We start from the raw sequence: 21,554 nt of genomic DNA on the forward strand, positions 1-21,554 counted from the left end.
ACCCTTATAGTATTGTACTAATAGGACTGCAAAAATAAACCAGGAGAACTGAAAACGTTTCCAAAAAGTGATTAATGTGCAGAAGACCATAGTGCAAGCAGAATCTCACTGCCCTGTTCACATTGAGCTGCGGGACACAAGAGCAAGCAGGATCCCACTGCCCTGTTCACAGTGAGCTGCGGGACACGAGAGCAAGCAGAATCCCACTGCCCTCTTCACACTGAGCTGTGGGACACGAGAGCAAGCAGGATCACACTGAGCTGCGGGACACAAGAGCAAGCAGGATCACACTGAGCTGCGGGACACAAGAGCAAGCAGGATCCCGCCGCCCTGTTCACATTGAGCTGCGGGACACAAGAGCAAGCAGGATCCCACTGCCCTGTTCACAGTGAGCTGCGGGACACGAGAGCAAGCATGATCCCGCCGCCCTCTTCACACTGAGCTGCGGAACACAAGAGCAAGCAGGATCCCACTGCCCTCTTCACACTGAGCTGCAGGACACGAGAGCAAGCAGGATCACACTGAGCTGCGGGACCCGAGAGCAAGCAGGATCCCACTGCCCTGTTCACACTGAGCTGTGGGACACGAGAGCAAGCAGGATCCCGCTGCCCTGTTCACACTGAGCTGTGGGACACAAGAGCAAGCAGGATCCCACTGGCCTGTTCACACTGAGCTGCGTGACATGAGAGCAAGCAGGATCCCACTGCCCTGTTCACACTGAGCTGCGTGACATGAGAGCAAGCAGGATCCCGCCGCCCTGTTCACATTGAGCTGCTGGACACGAGAGCAAGCAGGATCCCACTGCCCTGTTCACAGTGAGCTGCGGGACACAAGAGCAAGCAGAATCCCACTGCCCTGTTCACACTGAGCTGTGGGACACGAGAGCATGCAGGATCACACTGCCCTGTTCACATTGAGCTGCGGGACACAAGAGCAAGCAGGATCCCGCTGCCCTGTTCACACTGAGCTGTGGGACACGAGAGCAAGCAGGATCCCGCTGCCCTGTTCACACTGAGCTGTGGGACACGAGAGCAAGCAGGATCCCGCTGCCCTGTTCACACTGAGCTGTGGGACACAAGAGCAAGCAGGATCCCACTGGCCTGTTCACACTGAGCTGCGTGACATGAGAGCAAGCAGGATCCCGCTGCCCTGTTCACACTGAGCTGTGGGATATGAGAGCAAACAGGATCCCGCTGCCCTGTTCACACTGACCTGCGTGACACGAGAGCAAGCAGGATCCCGCTGCCCTGTTCACTCTGACCTGCATGACACAAAAGCAAGCAGGATCCCACTGTCCTGTTCACACTGAGCTGCGGGACACAAGAGCAAGCAGGATCCCGCTGCCCTGTTCACACTGAGCTGAGGGACACGAGAGCAAGCAGGATCCCGCCGCCCTGTTCACACTGAGCTGCGGGACACGAGAGCAAGCAGGATCCCGCCGCCCTCTTCACACTGAGCTGCGGGACACGAGAGCAAGCAGGATCCCACTGCCCTGTTCACACTGAGCTGCGGGACACGAGAGCAAGCAGGATCCCGCCGCCCTTTTCACACTGAGCTGCGGGACACGAGAGCAAGCAGGATCCCGCCGCCCTCTTCACACTGAGCTGCGGGACACGACAGCAAGCAGGATCCCGCTGCCCTCTTCACACTGAGCTGTGAAACACGAGAGCAAGCAGGATCCCGCCGCCCTCTTCACACTGAGCTGCGGAACACGAGAGCAAGCAGGATCCCGCCGCCCTCTTCACACTGAGCTGCGGAACACAAGAGCAAGCAGGATCCCACTGCCCTCTTCACACTGAGCTGCAGTACACGAGAGCAAGCAGGATCACACTGAGCTGCGGGACCCGCCACCCTCTTCACACTAAGCTGCGGGACCCGAGAGCAAGCAGGATCCCACCCTCCTCTTCACACTGAGCTGCAGGACACGAGAGCAAGCAGGATCACACTGAGATGCGGGACAGGGCGTTTCGCTCATCCTTTATTCTTAGGCATAAAGCTTGTGATCACAGGGAAGGATGAAAAGCTCCAAAAAACAAACCTGCATCTCACCTTCTGCGTTCCTGCTGGGCGGCACCAGTGGACGGAGCGGGATGATGATGTGCTCGGGGCCCAGACCTTCTTTGGTGTGATTTTCGGTAACGTGTGACAGTAGCTCGGGGTGACTGGGAGAGAACAGGTTACACAGCTTACACATGTAGATGGAGCTGGATCCTAAAAAAGGGAAAAAATAAAAAAAGTAAAGTTACACCGACTATAAGAAATCCTCCAGACAACCACTGCATTATTCCCCTATGCCAATGCACTTATATTTCGGCCCTTTCTGAGATTATTTCCAGAGCTGCTGTCCTCTGCCCATGGCAGGGCTAGCTCAGCTGTCGGTATCTAACCTTTTCTACTACATAGGGGCAATCTGTTCACAGAAAGGGAGGACACGTCACTAGGATACACCGTCCCTTAACGATCAACGGGGGTCCGATTCCACAATGTTTAGTCTACATGGAGATCACCTTCACACCGTGGCTCCTTTCAAGTGGTTGGGATAAGGGGAAGAGGACACGGTGATGTGGACCCTTCAACCTCTGTAGTGGTGGGGGGCCCTAGAAGTCAGACCGCCGAGTGATCATTAAATAATGTGTCCTGGAAACAACAAATAGGACCTACCTCCAGGAAGACAGATGATAAAATGTATGACTGCCAGTGGTCTTGCTGCCGAGACCCCCACTAATCTGAAGAACAGAGGGGGTACCCTAGGCAAGGGGTGACCCGGAGCAAAAGGGGGCGACCACTGCTCCATTTCTACACTTATAATGTCCAGACATACTTAATAACGCCTCACTCACACAGGGACTTTGAGACCCCGTTATCTGCATTAGTGGGGTCAGAGCAGCCAGCCCCATCAGCGATCATACATTTCTCATCCGTCCTGAGATCAGCTATGTGCATTACAGGATCGGCGGGGGTCCGCACCAATGCACACGCCATCATACACGCTTCCGGCCGTAGTACCTTCGTTCACCCTGGAGATGTCATTGTTGCAGCTGTTTTCTACAGAATGCATTTGGCCGGCGGCTGAACCTCTCCATAGGTGGCAGCGGGTCGCTCAACACCTGCAGCCTGCGAGAGAAAAGGGAGAACTTAGTCATTTATACTAAAGCGGTTCAGATGGGATTTACAAAAACATGGCGGCTCCCTTACGACACCAGCGTTGTACTTGTCCATTGCTTGTGTCTGGTATTGACGCTCGGGTGAAAATTAAATGAGCTGCAATGCCGCATGCAACCTGCAGACAGTGGGGGCGCTGTAAGTGGAAAAGGCGGACATGTTTTTTCACTCCCTTTAATTGAGAAGGTATTTACTTCTCTGCATGAGCTCGACCCATGCGATCCAAACTTCTCCCTCCAGGGAAAGTAGCTTCTGTAGTTACCTAGCAGGGTAGAAGTGGTCCCACTTATCTCGGGAGACCCCGTGTGGCTTCACCAAGTTTGCATCCCTGTTTTTACGCAACGGTTATATTTCTACCTCTTATTACTCCATACCCTGATATCGGGAGAAAATCTTCACAGCCCGTGTACTAAGCATCGCACCTTGTCTCACCTTCAGCCGAAACCATGAGCAGCTCATGTGCGTACAGACCAGGTCTGACCACCGAGACACCCGCAGACGTTACACCCATCGATCCTAGAATATAGTCAGGTTTCCCTCAGCTGGAAATTACTCACTGGTTGAAAAAGGGAAAAAGCAAATTATCTGAAGAGCTTCCACACACGGGATAAGGATGAACCTGCGACAAATCCTGGTGCCGTGGTGAAATAAGGCCCCAATCAGCTGGTCCTCGAAGCATTTAGCAAGAGGTGAAAATGACGACAGGAAAGGGGTCGGATGAGATGGCAGTCTGCCACCGATAAGGCAAAGGGATCAGACAAGAAGGTATTCTGTCCCCGATACTGAAAATGGATAAGACTAGAAGGCATACTGTCACCGATACGGGAAGAGGGTCAGACGAGACGGCAGTCTGCCACCGATAAGGCAAAGGGATCAGACAAGAAGGTATTCTGTTCCCGATACTGAAAATGGATCAGACGAGAAGGCATACTGTCACTGATACGGGAAGAGGGTCAGACGAGAAGGTGTCAGACAAGAAGGTAGCCTGCCACCCATAAGACAAAGGGGTTGAACAAGAAGGCAGTCTGTCACCGATAAGAAAAAGGATCAGACGAGAAGGTATTTTGTCACCGATAAGGGAAGGTCGTCAGACGAGACCGATACGGGAAGAGGGTCTGACAAGACGGTAGTCTGCCACCGAAATGGGAAGTGGGTCAGATGAGACGGCAGTCTGCCACCAATAAGGCAAAGGGATCAGACGAGAAGGTATTCGGTCCTCGATACGCGAAGAGAGTCAGACGAGAAGGCATACTGTCACCAAAACGAGAAGAGGGTCAGACGAGAAGGCAGTCTGCCACCAATTTGGGAAAGGGGTTGAACAAGTCAAAGGGATCAGACTAGAAGGTATTCTGTCACCGATACGGGAAGAGGGTCAGACGAGACGGCAGTCTGCCACCGATAAGGCAAAGGGATCAGACGAGAAGGTATTCTGTCCCCGATACGCGAAGAGGGTCAGACGAGAAGGCACACTGTCACCGAAAAGAGAAGAGGGTCAGACGAGAAGGCAGTCTGCCACCAAAACGGGAAAGGGGTTGAACAAGAAGGCAGTTTGCCACCGATAAGGCAAAGGGATCAGACTAGAAGGTATTCTGTCACCGATACGGGAAGAGGGTCAGACGAGACGGCAGTCTGCCACCGATAAAGGCAAAGGGATCAGATGAGAAGTCATTCTACCACTGATACAAGAAAGGGGTCGGACAAGAAGGCAGTCTGACACTGAAACGGGAAGCGGGTCAGACAAGAAGGCATTCGGCCACCAATAAGTCAAAAGGATCAGATGAGAAGGCATTCTGTCATAGATATGGCAAAGGGATCAGATGAGATGGCATTCTGCCACCGATACGGAAAAAGGGGTCAAACGAGAAAGCATTTTGCCACCGATATGGGAAAAGAGGGTTGGATGAGAAGACATTCTGACACAGATATGGGAAAAGGGATTGGCAATCTGCCACCAATACAGGAAGAGGATTTGGACAAGAAGACATTCTGTCACCGAAACAGCAAAGGGGTCAGACAAGAAGGCATTCTGCCACAGATACTGGGAGTCGAACGAGAAGGCAGTCTGACACCGATACGGGAAGGGAGGAGGGTGTCGTATGAAAAAGCAGTCTGCCACCGATATGGGAAGAGGGTCAGACGAGAAGGCATTCTGTCACAGCAACAGCAAAGATGTTGGACGAGAAGATAGTCTGCCAGTGCTACATCGAAGGAGTGAAATGAGAAGGCAGGATGCCACTGCTACAGGACAGGGGTCAGACAATTCAGCTGCCCCAAGGGCAAAAAGGTGGGAGAAGAAGGCATTCTGCCACCACTAAGGGAAAGATGAGCTAAATATGGAGCAAATATGGATTAAGGGTTGGACCAGAAGATACTCTACCACCTGAAGGATTTGATTTCTCTGATCCCAATCCTTACAGCAGAAATGCTTAGATCACCATGGAATGAGGCATCCCGTCCTCTTCGATCCCAAGTGATGTGGCAGTGTCAGCTGACACTATGGGAACGTGCCGCAGATTGTGCGCAGCGCCCTCACCATCGCTGTATCATACATGTATGACAAGCTGTGCTTACTTCGTAGCAATAAGATCCCCGAAAATGTGCGCAAAATGCTGCAGAGGGGTCAGACGTAGCCACACTGCGTCCGGATCTCACCACAAAGAATAAATGTCTCATCACAAACAGTCGGCTGGTTCTAAACCGGCAGCAAAAAACTTTATGAATCGTCCTCCAGCGTATGATGGAAACGGCAGCAAGATTCCTGCTGAGCCCGCAAGCTCGCGGGAAGTTCACAGACAGCATTTCAGATCCAGGACGGCGTAATAGAGAATAAATTACCGGCGACGGCGCGGAGATTCTTCATCTGAATGATATTGATGGCAAACTGAATTGGAATTTCATCTTCTATTTCAGCGCTAACCGGATTTCAGAGGGACGAGATATCAATACAGTGTGATACCGAGGAAGAGAGGCAGAGGGACGGCAATCACCGGACAGCGAAAGGAGACACACAGCACATCTAGAGCAGGGGAACAATGGCGGAAATGACACGACTGACGGTATACACAGTGTATATACAGCACACCGGATCATTCCCTAGGGGCAAGCACATAAACCTTGAATAATGGAGTAGAGAGAGTGCGGCTCTGGAGTGTAATACAGGATGTAACTCAGGATCAGTAATGTAATGTATGTACACAGTGACTGCACCAGCAAGAATAGTGAGTGCAGCTCTGGAGTATAATGCAGGATGTAACTCAGGATCAGTAATGTAATGTATGTACACAGTGACTGCACCAGCAGAATAGTGAGTGCAGCTCTGGAGTGTAATACAGGATGTAACTCAGGATCAGTAATGTAATGTATGTACACAGTGACTGCACCAGCAAGAATAGTGAGTGCAGCTCTAGAGTGTAATACAGGATGTAACTCAGGATCAGTAATGTAATGTATGTACACAGTGACTGCACCAGCAGAATAGTGAGTGCAGCTCTGGAGTGTAATACAGGATGTAACTCAGGATCAGTACACAGTGACTGCACCAGCAGAATAGTGAGTGCAGCTCTGGGGTATAATACAGGAGGTAACTCAGGATCAGTAATGTAATGTATGTACACAGTGACTGCTCCAGCAGAATAGTGAGTGCAGCTCTGGAGTATAATACAGGATGTAACTCAGGATCAGTGACTGCACCAGCAGAATAGTGAGTGCAGCTCTAGAGTGTAATACAGGATGTAACTCAGGATCAGTAATGTAATGTATGTACACATTGACTGCTCCAGCAGAATAGTGAGTGCAGCTCTGGAGTATAATACAGGATGTAACTCAGGATCAGTAATGTATGTACACAGTGACTGCACCAGCAGAATAGTGAGTGCAGCTCTAGAGTGTAATACAGGATGTAACTCAGGATCAGTAATCTAATGTATGTACACAGTGACTGCACCAACAGAATAGTGAGTGCAGCTCTGGAGTATAATACAGGATGTAACTCAGGATCAGTAATCTAATGTATGTACACAGTGACTGCACCAGCAGAATAGTGAGTGCAGCTCTGGAGTATAATACAGGATGTAACTCAGGATCAGTAATCTAATGTATGTACACAGTGACTGCACCAGCAGAATAGTGAGTGCAGCTCTGGAGTATAATACAGGATGCAACTCAGGATCAGTAATCTAATGTATGTACACAGTGACTGCACCAGCAGAATAGTGAGTGCAGCTCTGGAGTATAATACAGGATCAGTAATGTATGTACACAGTGACTGCACCAGCAGAATAGTGAGTGCAGCTCTAGAGTGTAATACAGGATGTAACTCAGGATCAGTAATGTAATGTATGTACACAGTGACTGCACCAGCAGAATAGTGAGTGCAGCTCTGGGGTATAATACAGGATGTAACTCAGGATCAGTAATGTAATGTATGTACACAGTGACTGCACCAGCAGAATAGAGAGTGCAGCTCTGGTGTATAATACAGGATATAACTCAGGATCAGTAATATAATGTATGTACACAGTGACTGCACCAGCAGAATAGTGAGCACAGCTCTGGAGTAAAATACAGGATGTAACTCAGGATCAGTAATGTATGTACACAGTGACTGCACCAGCAGACTAGTGAGTGCAGCTCTGGGGTATAATACAGGATGTAACTCAGGATCAGTAATGTAATGTATGTACACAGTGACTGCACCAGCAGAATAGTGAGTGCAGCTCTGCGGTATAATACAGGATGTAACTCAGGATCAGTAAAGGATCAGTAATGTAATGTATGTACACAGTGACTGCACCAGTAGAATAGTGAGTGCAGCTCTGGAGTATAATACAGGATGTAACTCAGGATCAGTACTGTAATGTATGTACACAGTGACTGCACCAGCAGAATAGTGAGTGCAGCTCTGGAGTATAATACAGGATGTAACTCAGGATCAGTAATGTATGTACACAGTGACTGCACCAGCAGACTAGTGAGTGCAGCTCTGGAGTATAATACAGGATGTAACTCAGGATCAGTAATGTAATGTATGTACACAGTGACTGCACCAGCAGAATAGTGAGTGCAGCTCTGGGGTATAATACAGGATGTAACTCAGGATCAGTAATGTAATGTATGTACAGAGTGACTGCACCAGCAGAATAGTGAGAGCAGCTCTGGAGTATAATACAGGATGTAACTCAGGATCAGTAATGTAATGTATGTACAGAGTGACTGCACCAGCAGAATAGTGAGTGCAGCTCTAGAGTGTAATACAGGATGTAACTCAGGATCAGTAATGTAATGTATGTACACATTGACTGCTCCAGCAGAATAGTGAGTGCAGCTCTGGAGTATAATACAGGATGTAACTCAGGATCAGTAATGTATGTACACAGTGACTGCACCAGCAGAATAGTGAGTGCAGCTCTAGAGTGTAATACAGGATGTAACTCAGGATCAGTAATCTAATGTATGTACACAGTGACTGCACCAACAGAATAGTGAGTGCAGCTCTGGAGTATAATACAGGATGTAACTCAGGATCAGTAATCTAATGTATGTACACAGTGACTGCACCAGCAGAATAGTGAGTGCAGCTCTGGAGTATAATACAGGATGTAACTCAGGATCAGTAATCTAATGTATGTACACAGTGACTGCACCAGCAGAATAGTGAGTGCAGCTCTGGAGTATAATACAGGATGTAACTCAGGATCAGTAATCTAATGTATGTACACAGTGACTGCACCAGCAGAATAGTGAGTGCAGCTCTGGAGTATAATACAGGATGTAACTCAGGATCAGTAATCTAATGTATGTACACAGTGACTGCACCAGCAGAATAGTGAGTGCAGCTCTGGAGTATAATACAGGATCAGTAATGTATGTACACAGTGACTGCACCAGCAGAATAGTGAGTGCAGCTCTGGGGTATAATACAGGATGTAACTCAGGATCAGTAATGTAATGTATGTACACAGTGACTGCACCAGCAGAATAGAGAGTGCAGCTCTGGTGTATAATACAGGATATAACTCAGGATCAGTAATATAATGTATGTACACAGTGACTGCACCAGCAGAATAGTGAGCACAGCTCTGGAGTAAAATACAGGATGTAACTCAGGATCAGTAATGTATGTACACAGTGACTGCACCAGCAGAATAGTGAGTGCAGCTCTGCGGTATAATACAGGATGTAACTCAGGATCAGTAAAGGATCAGTAATGTAATGTATGTACACAGTGACTGCACCAGTAGAATAGTGAGTGCAGCTCTGGAGTATAATACAGGATGTAACTCAGGATCAGTACTGTAATGTATGTACACAGTGACTGCACCAGCAGAATAGTGAGTGCAGCTCTGGAGTATAATACAGGATGTAACTCAGGATCAGTAATGTATGTACACAGTGACTGCACCAGCAGACTAGTGAGTGCAGCTCTGGAGTATAATACAGGATGTAACTCAGGATCAGTAATGTAATGTATGTACACAGTGACTGCACCAGCAGAATAGTGAGTGCAGCTCTGGGGTATAATACAGGATGTAACTCAGGATCAGTAATGTAATGTATGTACAGAGTGACTGCACCAGCAGAATAGTGAGAGCAGCTCTGGAGTATAATACAGGATGTAACTCAGGATCAGTAATGTAATGTAGCCAAATAGCGGCTTCCATCAGTAAATCCGTTGCTGGCCAGGTGTGCATGCAGGCCAATTCTCTCAGGGTTGCATTATCTAATGTATTTGACAAGATAAACCCTGGAAAGTGTTTGTAGAACAGGGGGCAGCGCATTGCCATCTGGGACCCCCAGTGATCCTGACAATTGGGCTCTGAACACAGCAGTGGTCGCTCGTGGCCCTCTGTTTCAGTCACTTATTTTTGCTGGAGACAGTGGAGCGCTGCTCTTGGATTTCTGTCTGTAAGACACTGGATGGAGCGCCTGTATATCGACGGGGGGGGGGGGGGAGAAAGAGGACGGGGGGGGGAGAAAGAGGACGGGGGGGGGGAGAAAGAGGACGGGGGGGGGGAGAAAGAGGACGGGGGGGGGAGAAAGAGGACGGGGGGGGGAGAAAGAGGACGGGGGGGGGAGAAAGAGGACGGGGGGGGGAGAAAGAGGACGGGGGGGGGGAGAAAGAGGACGGGGGGGGGAGAAAGAGGACGGGGGGGGAGAAAGAGGACGGGGGGAGAGAGAAAGAGGACGGGGGGAGAGAGAAAGAGGACGGGGGGAGAGAGAAAGAGGACGGGGGGAGAGAGAAAGAGGACGGGGGGAGAGAGAAAGAGGACGGGGGAGAGAGAGAAAGAGGACGGGGGAGAGAAAGAGGACGGGGGAGAGAAAGAGGACGGGGGAGAGAAAGAGGACGGGGGAGAGAAAGAGGACGGGGGAGAGAAAGAGGACGGGGGAGAGAAAGAGGACGGGGGAGAGAAAGAGGACGGGGGAGAGAAAGAGGACGGGGGAGAGAAAGAGGACGGGGGAGAGAAAGAGGACGGGGGAGAGAAAGAGGACGGGGGAGAGAAAGAGGACGGGGGAGAGAAAGAGGACGGGGGAGAGAAAGAGGACGGGGGGGAGAAAGAGGACGGGGGGGAGAAAGAGGACGGGGGGGAGAAAGAGGACGGGGGGGAGAAAGAGGACGGGGGGGAGAAAGAGGACGGGGGGGGAGAAAGAGGACGGGGGGGGGAGAAAGAGGACGGGGGAGAGAAAGAGGACGGGGGGGAGAAAGAGGACGGGGGGGAGAAAGAGGACGGGGGGGAGAAAGAGGACGGGGGGGAGAAAGAGGACGGGGGGGAGAAAGAGGACGGGGGAGAGAAAGAGGACGGGGGAGAGAAAGAGGACGGGGGGGGAGAAAGAGGACGGGGGGGGGAGAAAGAGGACGGGGGGGGGAGAAAGAGGACGGGGGGGGAGAAAGAGGACGGGGGGGAGAAAGAGGACGGGGGGGGAGAAAGAGGACGGGGGGGGAGAAAGAGGACGGGGGGGGAGAAAGAGGACGGGGGGGGGGGAGAAAGACGACGGGGGGGAGAAAGACGACGGGGGGGGAGAAAGACGACGGGGGGGGGGGGAGAAAGAGGACGGGGGGGGGGAGAAAGAGGACGGGGGGGGGGAGAAAGAGGACGGGGGGGGGGAGAAAGAGGACGGGGGGGGGGGGAGAAAGAGGACGACCAACTAAAAACTGAATAGATGAGATATTGCTGTAAATTATAGTGACCCGCTGAATACATCGTCTCTTTCCCAAGTAAAAAGAAAAAAATTCAGACTTCTGGACAGATTTTTTTCCTGATGTTTTTCATTAAGTATCATAGGCTTGATTGGGTTTTTTTCCCTCTTCGGGGAATAAATTAAAAAAAACAAAAAATAAAACCTTGTTTACTAATCCTCAAAAAAAAATCCCTTTAAACTTCATCCATTAATCCGATGTGTCAAAATGGTAACGACCCGACCAGGGCAGCAGCGCCCCATCCTCGAGATTGTTGGGGGGGGTTCTCAGCAATTGCAAGTTCTCCCCTATCCTACTAATAAGCGATTACTTGTTTTTCTGGGAATATCCCTTTCAAGTCGCTCAAGTGTCCCGAGACCACGGGGGACCCTGCAGCAAACGCCATAATGAACAGTACATATAATAGAGGAATGAGTGCACAGCCCCGCTTCCAATGATCGGACTAATCACTGCGAGAGTTGTGAGGAATCGACGGAGCCCTAACGCCTCCACATTGGGGGTGATAACGAGCTGCATGGGGGGATAATAAGGCCAGGCGGAAGAGGCGACACCATCACTTGCTAGCTGATCAGTGTCCTGCTGACTGCGGGATGTGGAGTCAGGCAGCCCCATCTAGTGTTCACATAGGAGTTGTGCAATTGTACACATCCTTTTTTTATATTTAATTTTTAGGGTAGGGGGAGTAATAAAAAAAAAAAAAAAAATGAAAAAAAAAAAATAATCCAGATATTGCTTTGAGTTTCTGCATTCCACATGATGGAATTGATATAATTGCATTGATTTTTTTTAATCTTTTGCACTGTAAAACAAAAAAAAAAAAAAGAGGACGGGGGGGGGAGAAAGAGGACGGGGGGGGGGGAGAAAGAGGACGGGGGGGGGGGAGAAAGAGGACGGGGGGGGGGGGAGAAAGAGGACGGGGGGGGGGGGGGAGAAAGAGGACGGGGGGGGGGGGAGAAAGAGGACGACCAACTAAAAACTGAATAGATGAGATATTGCTGTAAATTATAGTGACCCGCTGAATACATCGTCTCTTTCCCAAGTAAAAAGAAAAAAATTCAGACTTCTGGACAGATTTTTTTCCTGATGTTTTTCATTAAGTATCATAGGCTTGATTGGGTTTTTTTCCCTCTTCGGGGAATAAATTAAAAAAAACAAAAAATAAAACCTTGTTTACTAATCCTCAAAAAAAAATCCCTTTAAACTTCATCCATTAATCCGATGTGTCAAAATGGTAACGACCCGACCAGGGCAGCAGCGCCCCATCCTCGAGATTGTTGGGGGGGGTTCTCAGCAATTGCAAGTTCTCCCCTATCCTACTAATAAGCGATTACTTGTTTTTCTGGGAATATCCCTTTCAAGTCGCTCAAGTGTCCCGAGACCACGGGGGACCCTGCAGCAAACGCCATAATGAACAGTACATATAATAGAGGAATGAGTGCACAGCCCCGCTTCCAATGATCGGACTAATCACTGCGAGAGTTGTGAGGAATCGACGGAGCCCTAACGCCTCCACATTGGGGGTGATAACGAGCTGCATGGGGGGATAATAAGGCCAGGCGGAAGAGGCGACACCATCACTTGCTAGCTGATCAGTGTCCTGCTGACTGCGGGATGTGGAGTCAGGCAGCCCCATCTAGTGTTCACATAGGAGTTGTGCAATTGTACACATCCTTTTTTTATATTTAATTTTTAGGGTAGGGGGAGTAATAAAAAAAAAAAAAAAATGAAAAAAAAAAAATAATCCAGATATTGCTTTGAGTTTCTGCATTCCACATGATGGAATTGATATAATTGCATTGATTTTTTTTAATCTTTTGCACTGTAAAACAAAAAAAAAAAAAAGAGGACGGGGGGGGGAGAAAGAGGACGGGGGGGGGGGGAGAAAGAGGACGGGGGGGGGGGGGAGAAAGAGGACGGGGGGGGGGGGAGAAAGAGGACGGGGGGGGGGGGAGAAAGAGGACGGGGGGGGGGGGAGAAAGAGGACGGGGGGGGGGGGGAGAAAGAGGACGGGGGGGGGGGGAGAAAGAGGACGGGGGGGAGGAGAAAGAGGACGGGGGGGAGGAGAAAGAGGACGGGGGGGAGAAAGAGGACGGGGGGGAGAAAGAGGATGGGGGGGAGAAAGAGGACGGGGGGGAGAAAGAGGACGGGGGGGAGAAAGAGGACGGGGGGGAGAAAGAGGACGGGGGGGAGAAAGAGGACGGGGGGGAGAAAGAGGACGGGGGGGAGAAAGAGGACGGGGGGGAGAAAGAGGACGGGGGGGAGAAAGAGGACGGGGGGGGGAGAAAGAGGACGGGGGGGGAGAAAGAGGACGGGGGGGAGAAAGAGGACGGGGGGGAGAAAGAGGACGGGGGGGAGAAAGAGGACGGGGGGGAGAAAGAGGACGGGGGGGAGAAAGAGGACGGGGGGGAGAAAGAGGACGGGGGGGAGAAAGAGGACGGGGGGGAGAAAGAGGACGGGGGGGGAGAAAGAGGACGGGGGGGGGAGAAAGAGGACGGGGGGGGAGAAAGAGGACGGGGGGAGAGAAAGAGGACGGGGGGGAGAGAAAGAGGACGGGGGGGAGAAAGAGGACGGGGGGGAGAAAGAGGACGGGGGGGGAGAAAGAGGACGGGGGGGAGAAAGAGGACGGGGGGGGGGAGAAAGAGGACGGGGGGGAGAAAGAGGACGGGGGGGAGAAAGAGGACGGGGGGGAGAAAGAGGACGGGGGGGAGAAAGAGGACGGGGGGGAGAAAGAGGACGGGGGGGAGAAAGAGGACGGGGGGGAGAAAGAGGACGGGGGGGAGAAAGAGGACGGGGGGAGAAAGAGGACGGGGGGAGAAAGAGGACGGGGGGAGAAAGAGGACGGGGGGAGAAAGAGGACGGGGGGGAGAAAGAGGACGGGGGGGGAGAAAGAGGACGGGGGGGGAGAAAGAGGACGGGGGGGGAGAAAGAGGACGGGGGGGAGAAAGAGGACGGGGGGGAGAAAGAGGACGGGGGGGAGAAAGAGGACGGGGGGGGGGAGAAAGAGGACGGGGGGGGGAGAAAGAGGACGGGGGGGGGGGGGAGAAAGAGGACGGGGGGGGGGGGGAGAAAGAGGACGACCAACTAAAAACTGAATAGATGAGATATTGCTGTAAATTATAGTGACCCGCTGAATACATCGTCTCTTTCCCAAGTAAAAATAAAAGAAAAGAATTCAGACTTCTGGACAGATTTTTTTCCTGATGTTTTTCATTAAGTATCATAGGCTTGATTGGGTTTTTTTTCCCTCTTCGGGGAATAAATTAAAAAAAACAAAAAATAAAACCTTGTGTACTAATCCTCAAAAAAAAAAAAAAAACCCTGGATGAAGGAAGCCTTATAGGAATACAGAAAGGGTTAAATTGAAGAGGAGGAGATCTCCTGGTATGGGATGAGCTGCAGTACCAGTGTAACAGCACAATGTATATGCCTCCATCCCCATCTAGTGGCCGCACAGGCTCATTGCAGCCTCACTGGTGAAGTACATCAGACAGGAAATGTGGTAGTCGCTGGTGCTCACGTTGGCCACGGGCGGCCTCCGATCCACCGGAGAGGCCAGAATGAGAGAGGATGAGTGTTAGCGGCACAGCACCGTATAGATCCATATGTCCGGCACTGCGTTATCGCTCACTCTTTATAAAGGATCTCTGCCATCTGTCCTCTCGAGCCCCCCGGAGACCGCTGCACAGCAGTGCCATCATGTGCTGCCATTCATAATCAGCCAACCTGAAGCATCACAAATCCATGAAGCCCTATAGGGCGCCACTACTTTCCAGTTACATCTTAATTTTTCACCCCACACCTTAACATTTACACAATGGAGGGGGGATCCTTAAAGGGGTCTTTTTTCTGCTTTCATCCAAGTGGACTCTGAAGAGTTTCAGTCATCTAGGGCAGTCCTCACCCACACCGGGTCCGGCACCTCTACGTATTGGCAGCAGCAGTGACATAGTGACTGCAGTGCTCATCAACGCTGCAGCCAATCACTGAGTCCAGGAGCTGGTGACGACTACAGTGGCCAAGTCTCTAGTGGAACTAATCATTGCAACTTGTGAGTAATTAATATATTAAAAAAAAGTACAAATAATGGTATCTAAACTAAGAAACTAACATCATAAAAATATAATAAGATCACAAAATAAGGTCGCTTTTCATCATAGCAACACCCAAAAAAAAAGTAACAAAAAATATATATATAAAAACGTAATCAAAAATAAAATAAAGCAATCAATGAAAAAGTTATGTCCTGGAAATAAAAAAAAACAAAAAAAAAAAAAAAATAATAGGCTTTCATATGGCTCTATTGGCACAAAAATAAAAAAAAAGGTTATGTCCATGACAAAACAAATCATTGTTTTCAGTAAACAAAAAATATAATGACGAAAAATCCACATAGAAATCTGGCATCTTGCACCGACCCCCTTTTACTGCACGGTGAACATCATAAAATTAAAAAAAAAAAAAAAAACAGATAAATGAATGAATGAATGAATGAATGAATGAAAATGATTCCTGAATTGTTGGGATTTGTTCATTCTGTGTCTGAAAAATCTGAATGACAACTGATCAAAAGGAATTACGTTCTCTAAAATGGTACCAATAAAAACTTTAATTCATCATGCAAAAAAAAAAGAAAAAACCCTCATACAGCTCTTGGTAGGCAAAAAAACAAACAAACAAACAAACATAAGTTCTAGCTCACAGACTATAGCAACGAAGAGACTTTTAAAATCTGGTATCGCTGTAAATCGCGCCGACCCGAAGAATAAAGCTGTCGGATCACTTATCCCGCACGGCGAACAACGTGTATATAGAAATAAAACTGAGCTGGCAGCTGCGCTCCTAAGCGCCCCCTTCCCCTGCTGAGACCCCCATTCACATATCCGCGGTCTGTCTAGCGCACGGACCCAGAGAGCTTCACTGACTCTTAAGGCCCCTTTACACACAACGATATTGTGAACAATATCGTTGCAATGTTACCAGTTTGGTGACGTTGCAGTGATGTCGAAACGACATCGCTGCGTGTGACATGTAGCAACGATCAGTTGGCTGATCGTTAATCATTGCCTAATGGTCTGGGCCATAATTCTATCGCTGGTCTCCCGCTGGGCAGGACACATCGCTGCGTGTGACAGCGAGAGACCAGCGATCAGCGAGCTCCCAGCGCCATACAGCAGACGCTCGGAGCTGGTATCCAGGGTAAACAGCAGGTAACTAAGCGCCGCGCGGCGCTTAGTTACCCGCTGTTTACCCTGGATACCAGCGTGCTCACTGGTCCTGATCGCTGGTGGGTCTGTCTGTGCGACAGGTCACCTCACCAGCGATCAGCTATATCCCAGCCACGTCAGATCGTTGGTGGGATCGCTGGGACATTGAAGCGTGTAACGGGGCCCTTACACACCTGATTTTTATGAATCCGGGAGCAGGTCCTGTTTTCATTCATGTACAGGGGACTCGTGAGATACAGAGAAAATTAGAAGGTCAGACTTCACTTTTCCGTCCGTGTTTCGTCACTTTTTAACTGATCCCCTTCTCATTCCCCACGCTTGGCCCCGATAAAATAAAAACCCCTATACTCGCCTCCTGTGCCAGTGCTGCCCCTGCGATATCGGCACTCGCGGTCCAGGGACTCTCAAGATTGCATGACATGTGACCCCAGCACCCAATCAGCGCTGACGTCACTGGCACCGCCTTCTGTCGAATTGAACATGAAGAGGAAGATAGAAATCAGCTGCAGCCTGGACTTGCTCTTAATGTTCAGCTTTTGTCTGAAGGCGGAGACAGTGATGCCAGCTCTGATTGGGCACCAGGGTCACATGTCACAACAACCGCACGAAAGCCCCGGGACCGTGAGTGCCGACACCACTGCACATGTCACAACAACCGCACGAGAGCCCCGGGACCATGAGTGCTGACACCACTGCACATGTCACAACAACCTCACGAGAGCCCCGGGACCGTGAGTGCCGACACCACTGCACATGTCACAACAACCTCACGAGAGCCCCGGGACCGTGAGTGCCGACACCACTGCACATGTCACAACAACCTCACGAGAGCCCCGGGACCATGAGTGCTGACACCACTGCACATGTCACAACAACCGCACGAGAGCCCCGGGACCATGAGTGCCGACACCACTGCACATGTCACAACAACCGCACTAGAGTCCCGGGACCGTGAGTGCCGACACCACTGCACATGTCACAACAACCTCACGAGAGCCCCGGGACCATGAGTGCTGACACCACTGCACATGTCACAACAACCTCACGAGAGCCCCGGGACCATGAGTGCTGACACCACTGCACATGTCACAACAACCTCACGAGAGCCCCGGGACCATGAGTGCTGACACCACTGCACATGTCACAACAACCTCACGAGAGCCCCGGGACCATGAGTGCTGACACCACTGCACATGTCACAACAACCGCACGAGAGCCCCGGGACCATGAGTGCTGACACCACTGCACATGTCACAACAACCTCACGAGAGCCCCGGGACCGTGAGTGCCGACACCACTGCACATGTCACAACAACCGCACGAGAGCTCCGGGACCGTGAGTGTCGACACCACTGCACATGTCACAACAACCTCACGAGAGCCCCGGGACCGTGAGTGCCGACACCACTGCACATGTCACAACAACCGCACGAGAGCCCCGGGACCGTGAGTGCCGACACCACTGCACATGTCACAACAACCGCACGAGAGCCCCGGGACCGTGAGTGCCGACACCACTGCACATGTCACAACAACCGCACGAGAGCCCCGGGACCGTGAGTGCCGACACCACTGCACATGTCACAACAACCGCACGAGAGTTCCGGGACCGCGAGTGCCGACACCACTGCACATGTCACAACAACCTCACGAGAGCCCCGCGACCGTGAGTGCCGACACCACTGCACATGTCACAACAACCGCACGAGAGCCCCAAGACCGTGAGTGCCGACACCACTGCACATGTCACAACAACCTCACGAGAGCCCCGCGACCGTGAGTGCCGACACCACTGCACATGTCACAACAACCGCACGAGAGCCCCGAGACCGTGAGTGCCGACATCACTGCACATGTCACAACAACCGCACGAGAGTTCCGGGACCGCGAGTGCCGACACCACTGCACATGTCACAACAACCTCACGAGAGCCCCGCGACCGTGAGTGCCGACACCACTGCACATGTCACAACAACCGCACGAGAGCCCCGGGACCATGAGTGCCGACACCACTGCACATGTCACAACAACCTCACGAGAGCCCCGGGACCGTGAGTGCCGACACCACTGCACATGTCACAACAACCTCACGAGAGCCCCGGGACCGTGAGTGCCGACACCACTGCACATGTCACAACAACCGCACGAGAGCCCCGGGACCTTGAGTGCCGACACCACTGCACATGTCACAACAACCTCACGAGAGCCCCGGGACCGTGAGTGCCGACACCACTGCACATGTCACAACAACCGCACAAGAGCCCCGGGACCTTGAGTGCCGACACCACTGCACATGTCACAACAACCTCACGAGAGCCCCGCGACCGTGAGTGCCGACACCACTGCACATGTCACAACAACCGCACGAGAGCCCCGGGACCATGAGTGCCGACACCACTGCACATGTCACAACAACCGCACTAGAGTCCCGGGACCGTGAGTGCCGACACCACTGCACGTCACAACAACCGCACGAGAGCCCCGGGACCGTGAGTGCCGACACCACTGCACATGTCACAACAACCGCACGAGAGCCCCGGGACCTTGAGTGCCGACACCACTGCACATGTCACAACAACCGCACTAGAGTCCCGGGACCGTGAGTGCCGACACCACTGCACATGTCACAACAACCTCACGAGAGCCCCGGGACCGTGAGTGCCGACACCACTGCACATGTCACAACAACCGCACTAGAGTCCCGGGACCGTGAGTGCCGACACCACTGCACATGTCACAACAACCTCACGAGAGCCCCGGGACCGTGAGTGCCGACACCACTGCACATGTCACAACAACCGCACGAGAGCCCCGGGACCTTCAGTGCCGACACCACTGCACATGTCACAACAACCTCACGAGAGCCCCGGGACCGTGAGTGCCGACACCACTGCACATGTCACAACAACCGCACAAGAGCCCCGGGACCTTGAGTGCCGACACCACTGCACATGTCACAACAACCTCACGAGAGCCCCGCGACCGTGAGTGCCGACACCACTGCACATGTCACAACAACCGCACGAGAGCCCCGGGACCATGAGTGCCGACACCACTGCACATGTCACAACAACCGCACTAGAGTCCCGGGACCGTGAGTGCCGACACCACTGCACGTCACAACAACCGCACGAGAGCCCCGGGACCGTGAGTGCCGACACCACTGCACATGTCACAACAACCGCACGAGAGCCCCGGGACCTTGAGTGCCGACACCACTGCACATGTCACAACAACCGCACTAGAGTCCCGGGACCGTGAGTGCCGACACCACTGCACATGTCACAACAACCGCACAAGAGCCCCGGAACCGTGAGTGCCGACACCACTGCACATGTCACAACAACCGCACGAGAGCCCCGGGACCGTGAGTGCCGACACCACTGCACATGTCACAACAACCGCACGAGAGCCCCGGGACCATGAGTGCCAACACCACTGCACAAGAGTCCCGGGACCGTGAGTGCCGACACCACTGCACATGTCACAACAACCGCACGAGAGTTCCGGGACCGCGAGTGCCGACACCACTGCACATGTCACAACAACCTCATGAGAGCCCCGGGACCGTGAGTGCCGACACCACTGCACATGTCACAACAACCGCACTAGAGTCCCGGGACCGTGAGTGCCGACACCACTGCACATGTCACAACAACCGCACGAGAGCCCCGGGACCGTGAGTGCCGACACCACTGCACATGTCACAACAACCGCACTAGAGTCCCGGGACCGTGAGTGCCGACACCACTGCACATGTCACAACAACCGCACGAGAGCCCCGGGACCGTGAGTGCCGACACCACTGCACATGTCACAACAACCGCACGAGAGCCCCGGGACCGTGAGTGCCGACACCACTGCACATGTCACAACAACCGCACGAGAGTTCCGGGACCGCGAGTGCCGACACCACTGCACATGTCACAACAACCTCACGAGAGCCCCGCGACCGTGAGTGCCGACACCACTGCACATGTCACAACAACCGCACGAGAGCCCCAGGACCCTGAGTGCCGACACCACTGCACATGTCACAACAACCGCACTAGAGTCCCGGGACCGTGAGTGCCGACACCACTGCACATGTCACAACAACCGCACGAGAGCCCCGGGACCGTGAGTGCCGACACCACTGCACATGTCACAACAACCGCACGAGAGCCCCGGGATCGTGAGTGCCGACACCACTGCACATGTCACAACAACCGCACGAGAGCCCCGGGACCGTGAGTGCCGACACCACTGCACAAGAGTCCCGGGACCGTGAGTGCCGACACCACTGCACATGTCACAACAACCGCACGAGAGTTCTGGGACCGCGAGTGCCGACACCACTGCACATGTCACAACAACCTCACGAGAGCCCCGCGACCGTGAGTGCCGACACCACTGCACATGTCACAACAACCGCACGAGAGCCCCGGGACCATGAGTGCCGACACCACTGCACATGTCACAACAACCGCACTAGAGTCCCGGGACCGTGAGTGCCGACACCACTGCACATGTCACAACAACCGCACGAGAGCCCCGGGACCGTGAGTGCCGACACCACTGCACATGTCACAACAACCGCACGAGAGCCCCGGGACCGTGAGTGCCGACACCACTGCACATGTCACAACAACCGCACGAGAGCCCCGGGACCATGAGTGCCGACACCACTGCACAAGAGTCCCGGGACCGTTAGTGCCGACACCACTGCACATGTCACAACAACCGCACGAGAGTTCCGGGACCGCGAGTGCCGACACCACTGCACATGTCACAACAACCGCACGAGAGCCCCGGGACCATGAGTGCCGACACCACTGCACATGTCACAACAACCGCACGAGAGCCCCGGGACCGTGAGTGACGACACCACTGCACATGTCACAACAACCGCACGAGAGCCCCGGGACCATGAGTGCCGACACCACTGCACAAGAGTCCCGGGACCGTTAGTGCCGACACCACTGCACATGTCA

The 21,554-nt window shown here is 52.3% G+C and overlaps 1 protein-coding gene across 3 annotated transcripts in view; it reads right to left on the reverse strand.

Moving 5' to 3' along the window:
• The window catches only part of ZFAT (zinc finger and AT-hook domain containing), a 241,332-nt gene that overhangs the window by 170,403 nt on the left and 49,375 nt on the right, over window positions 1-21,554 (reverse strand). For all 3 annotated transcript variants that reach the window (XM_073590374.1, XM_073590375.1, XM_073590373.1), the window contains exons 2-3: window positions 3,007-3,114; window positions 2,050-2,211 (exon numbers count right to left, since the gene is read on the reverse strand). In XM_073590374.1, the coding sequence (XP_073446475.1) occupies window positions 2,050-2,211; window positions 3,007-3,058 (214 nt within the window). In that variant the 5' untranslated portion in view covers window positions 3,059-3,114. The remainder of the gene's footprint in view (window positions 1-2,049; window positions 2,212-3,006; window positions 3,115-21,554) is intronic.

Source organism: Dendrobates tinctorius, unplaced genomic scaffold, assembly GCF_039654945.1.
Source record: "Dendrobates tinctorius isolate UK_male_01 unplaced genomic scaffold, ASM3965494v1 ptg000116l, whole genome shotgun sequence".
NCBI lineage: Eukaryota > Metazoa > Chordata > Amphibia > Anura > Dendrobatidae > Dendrobates > Dendrobates tinctorius.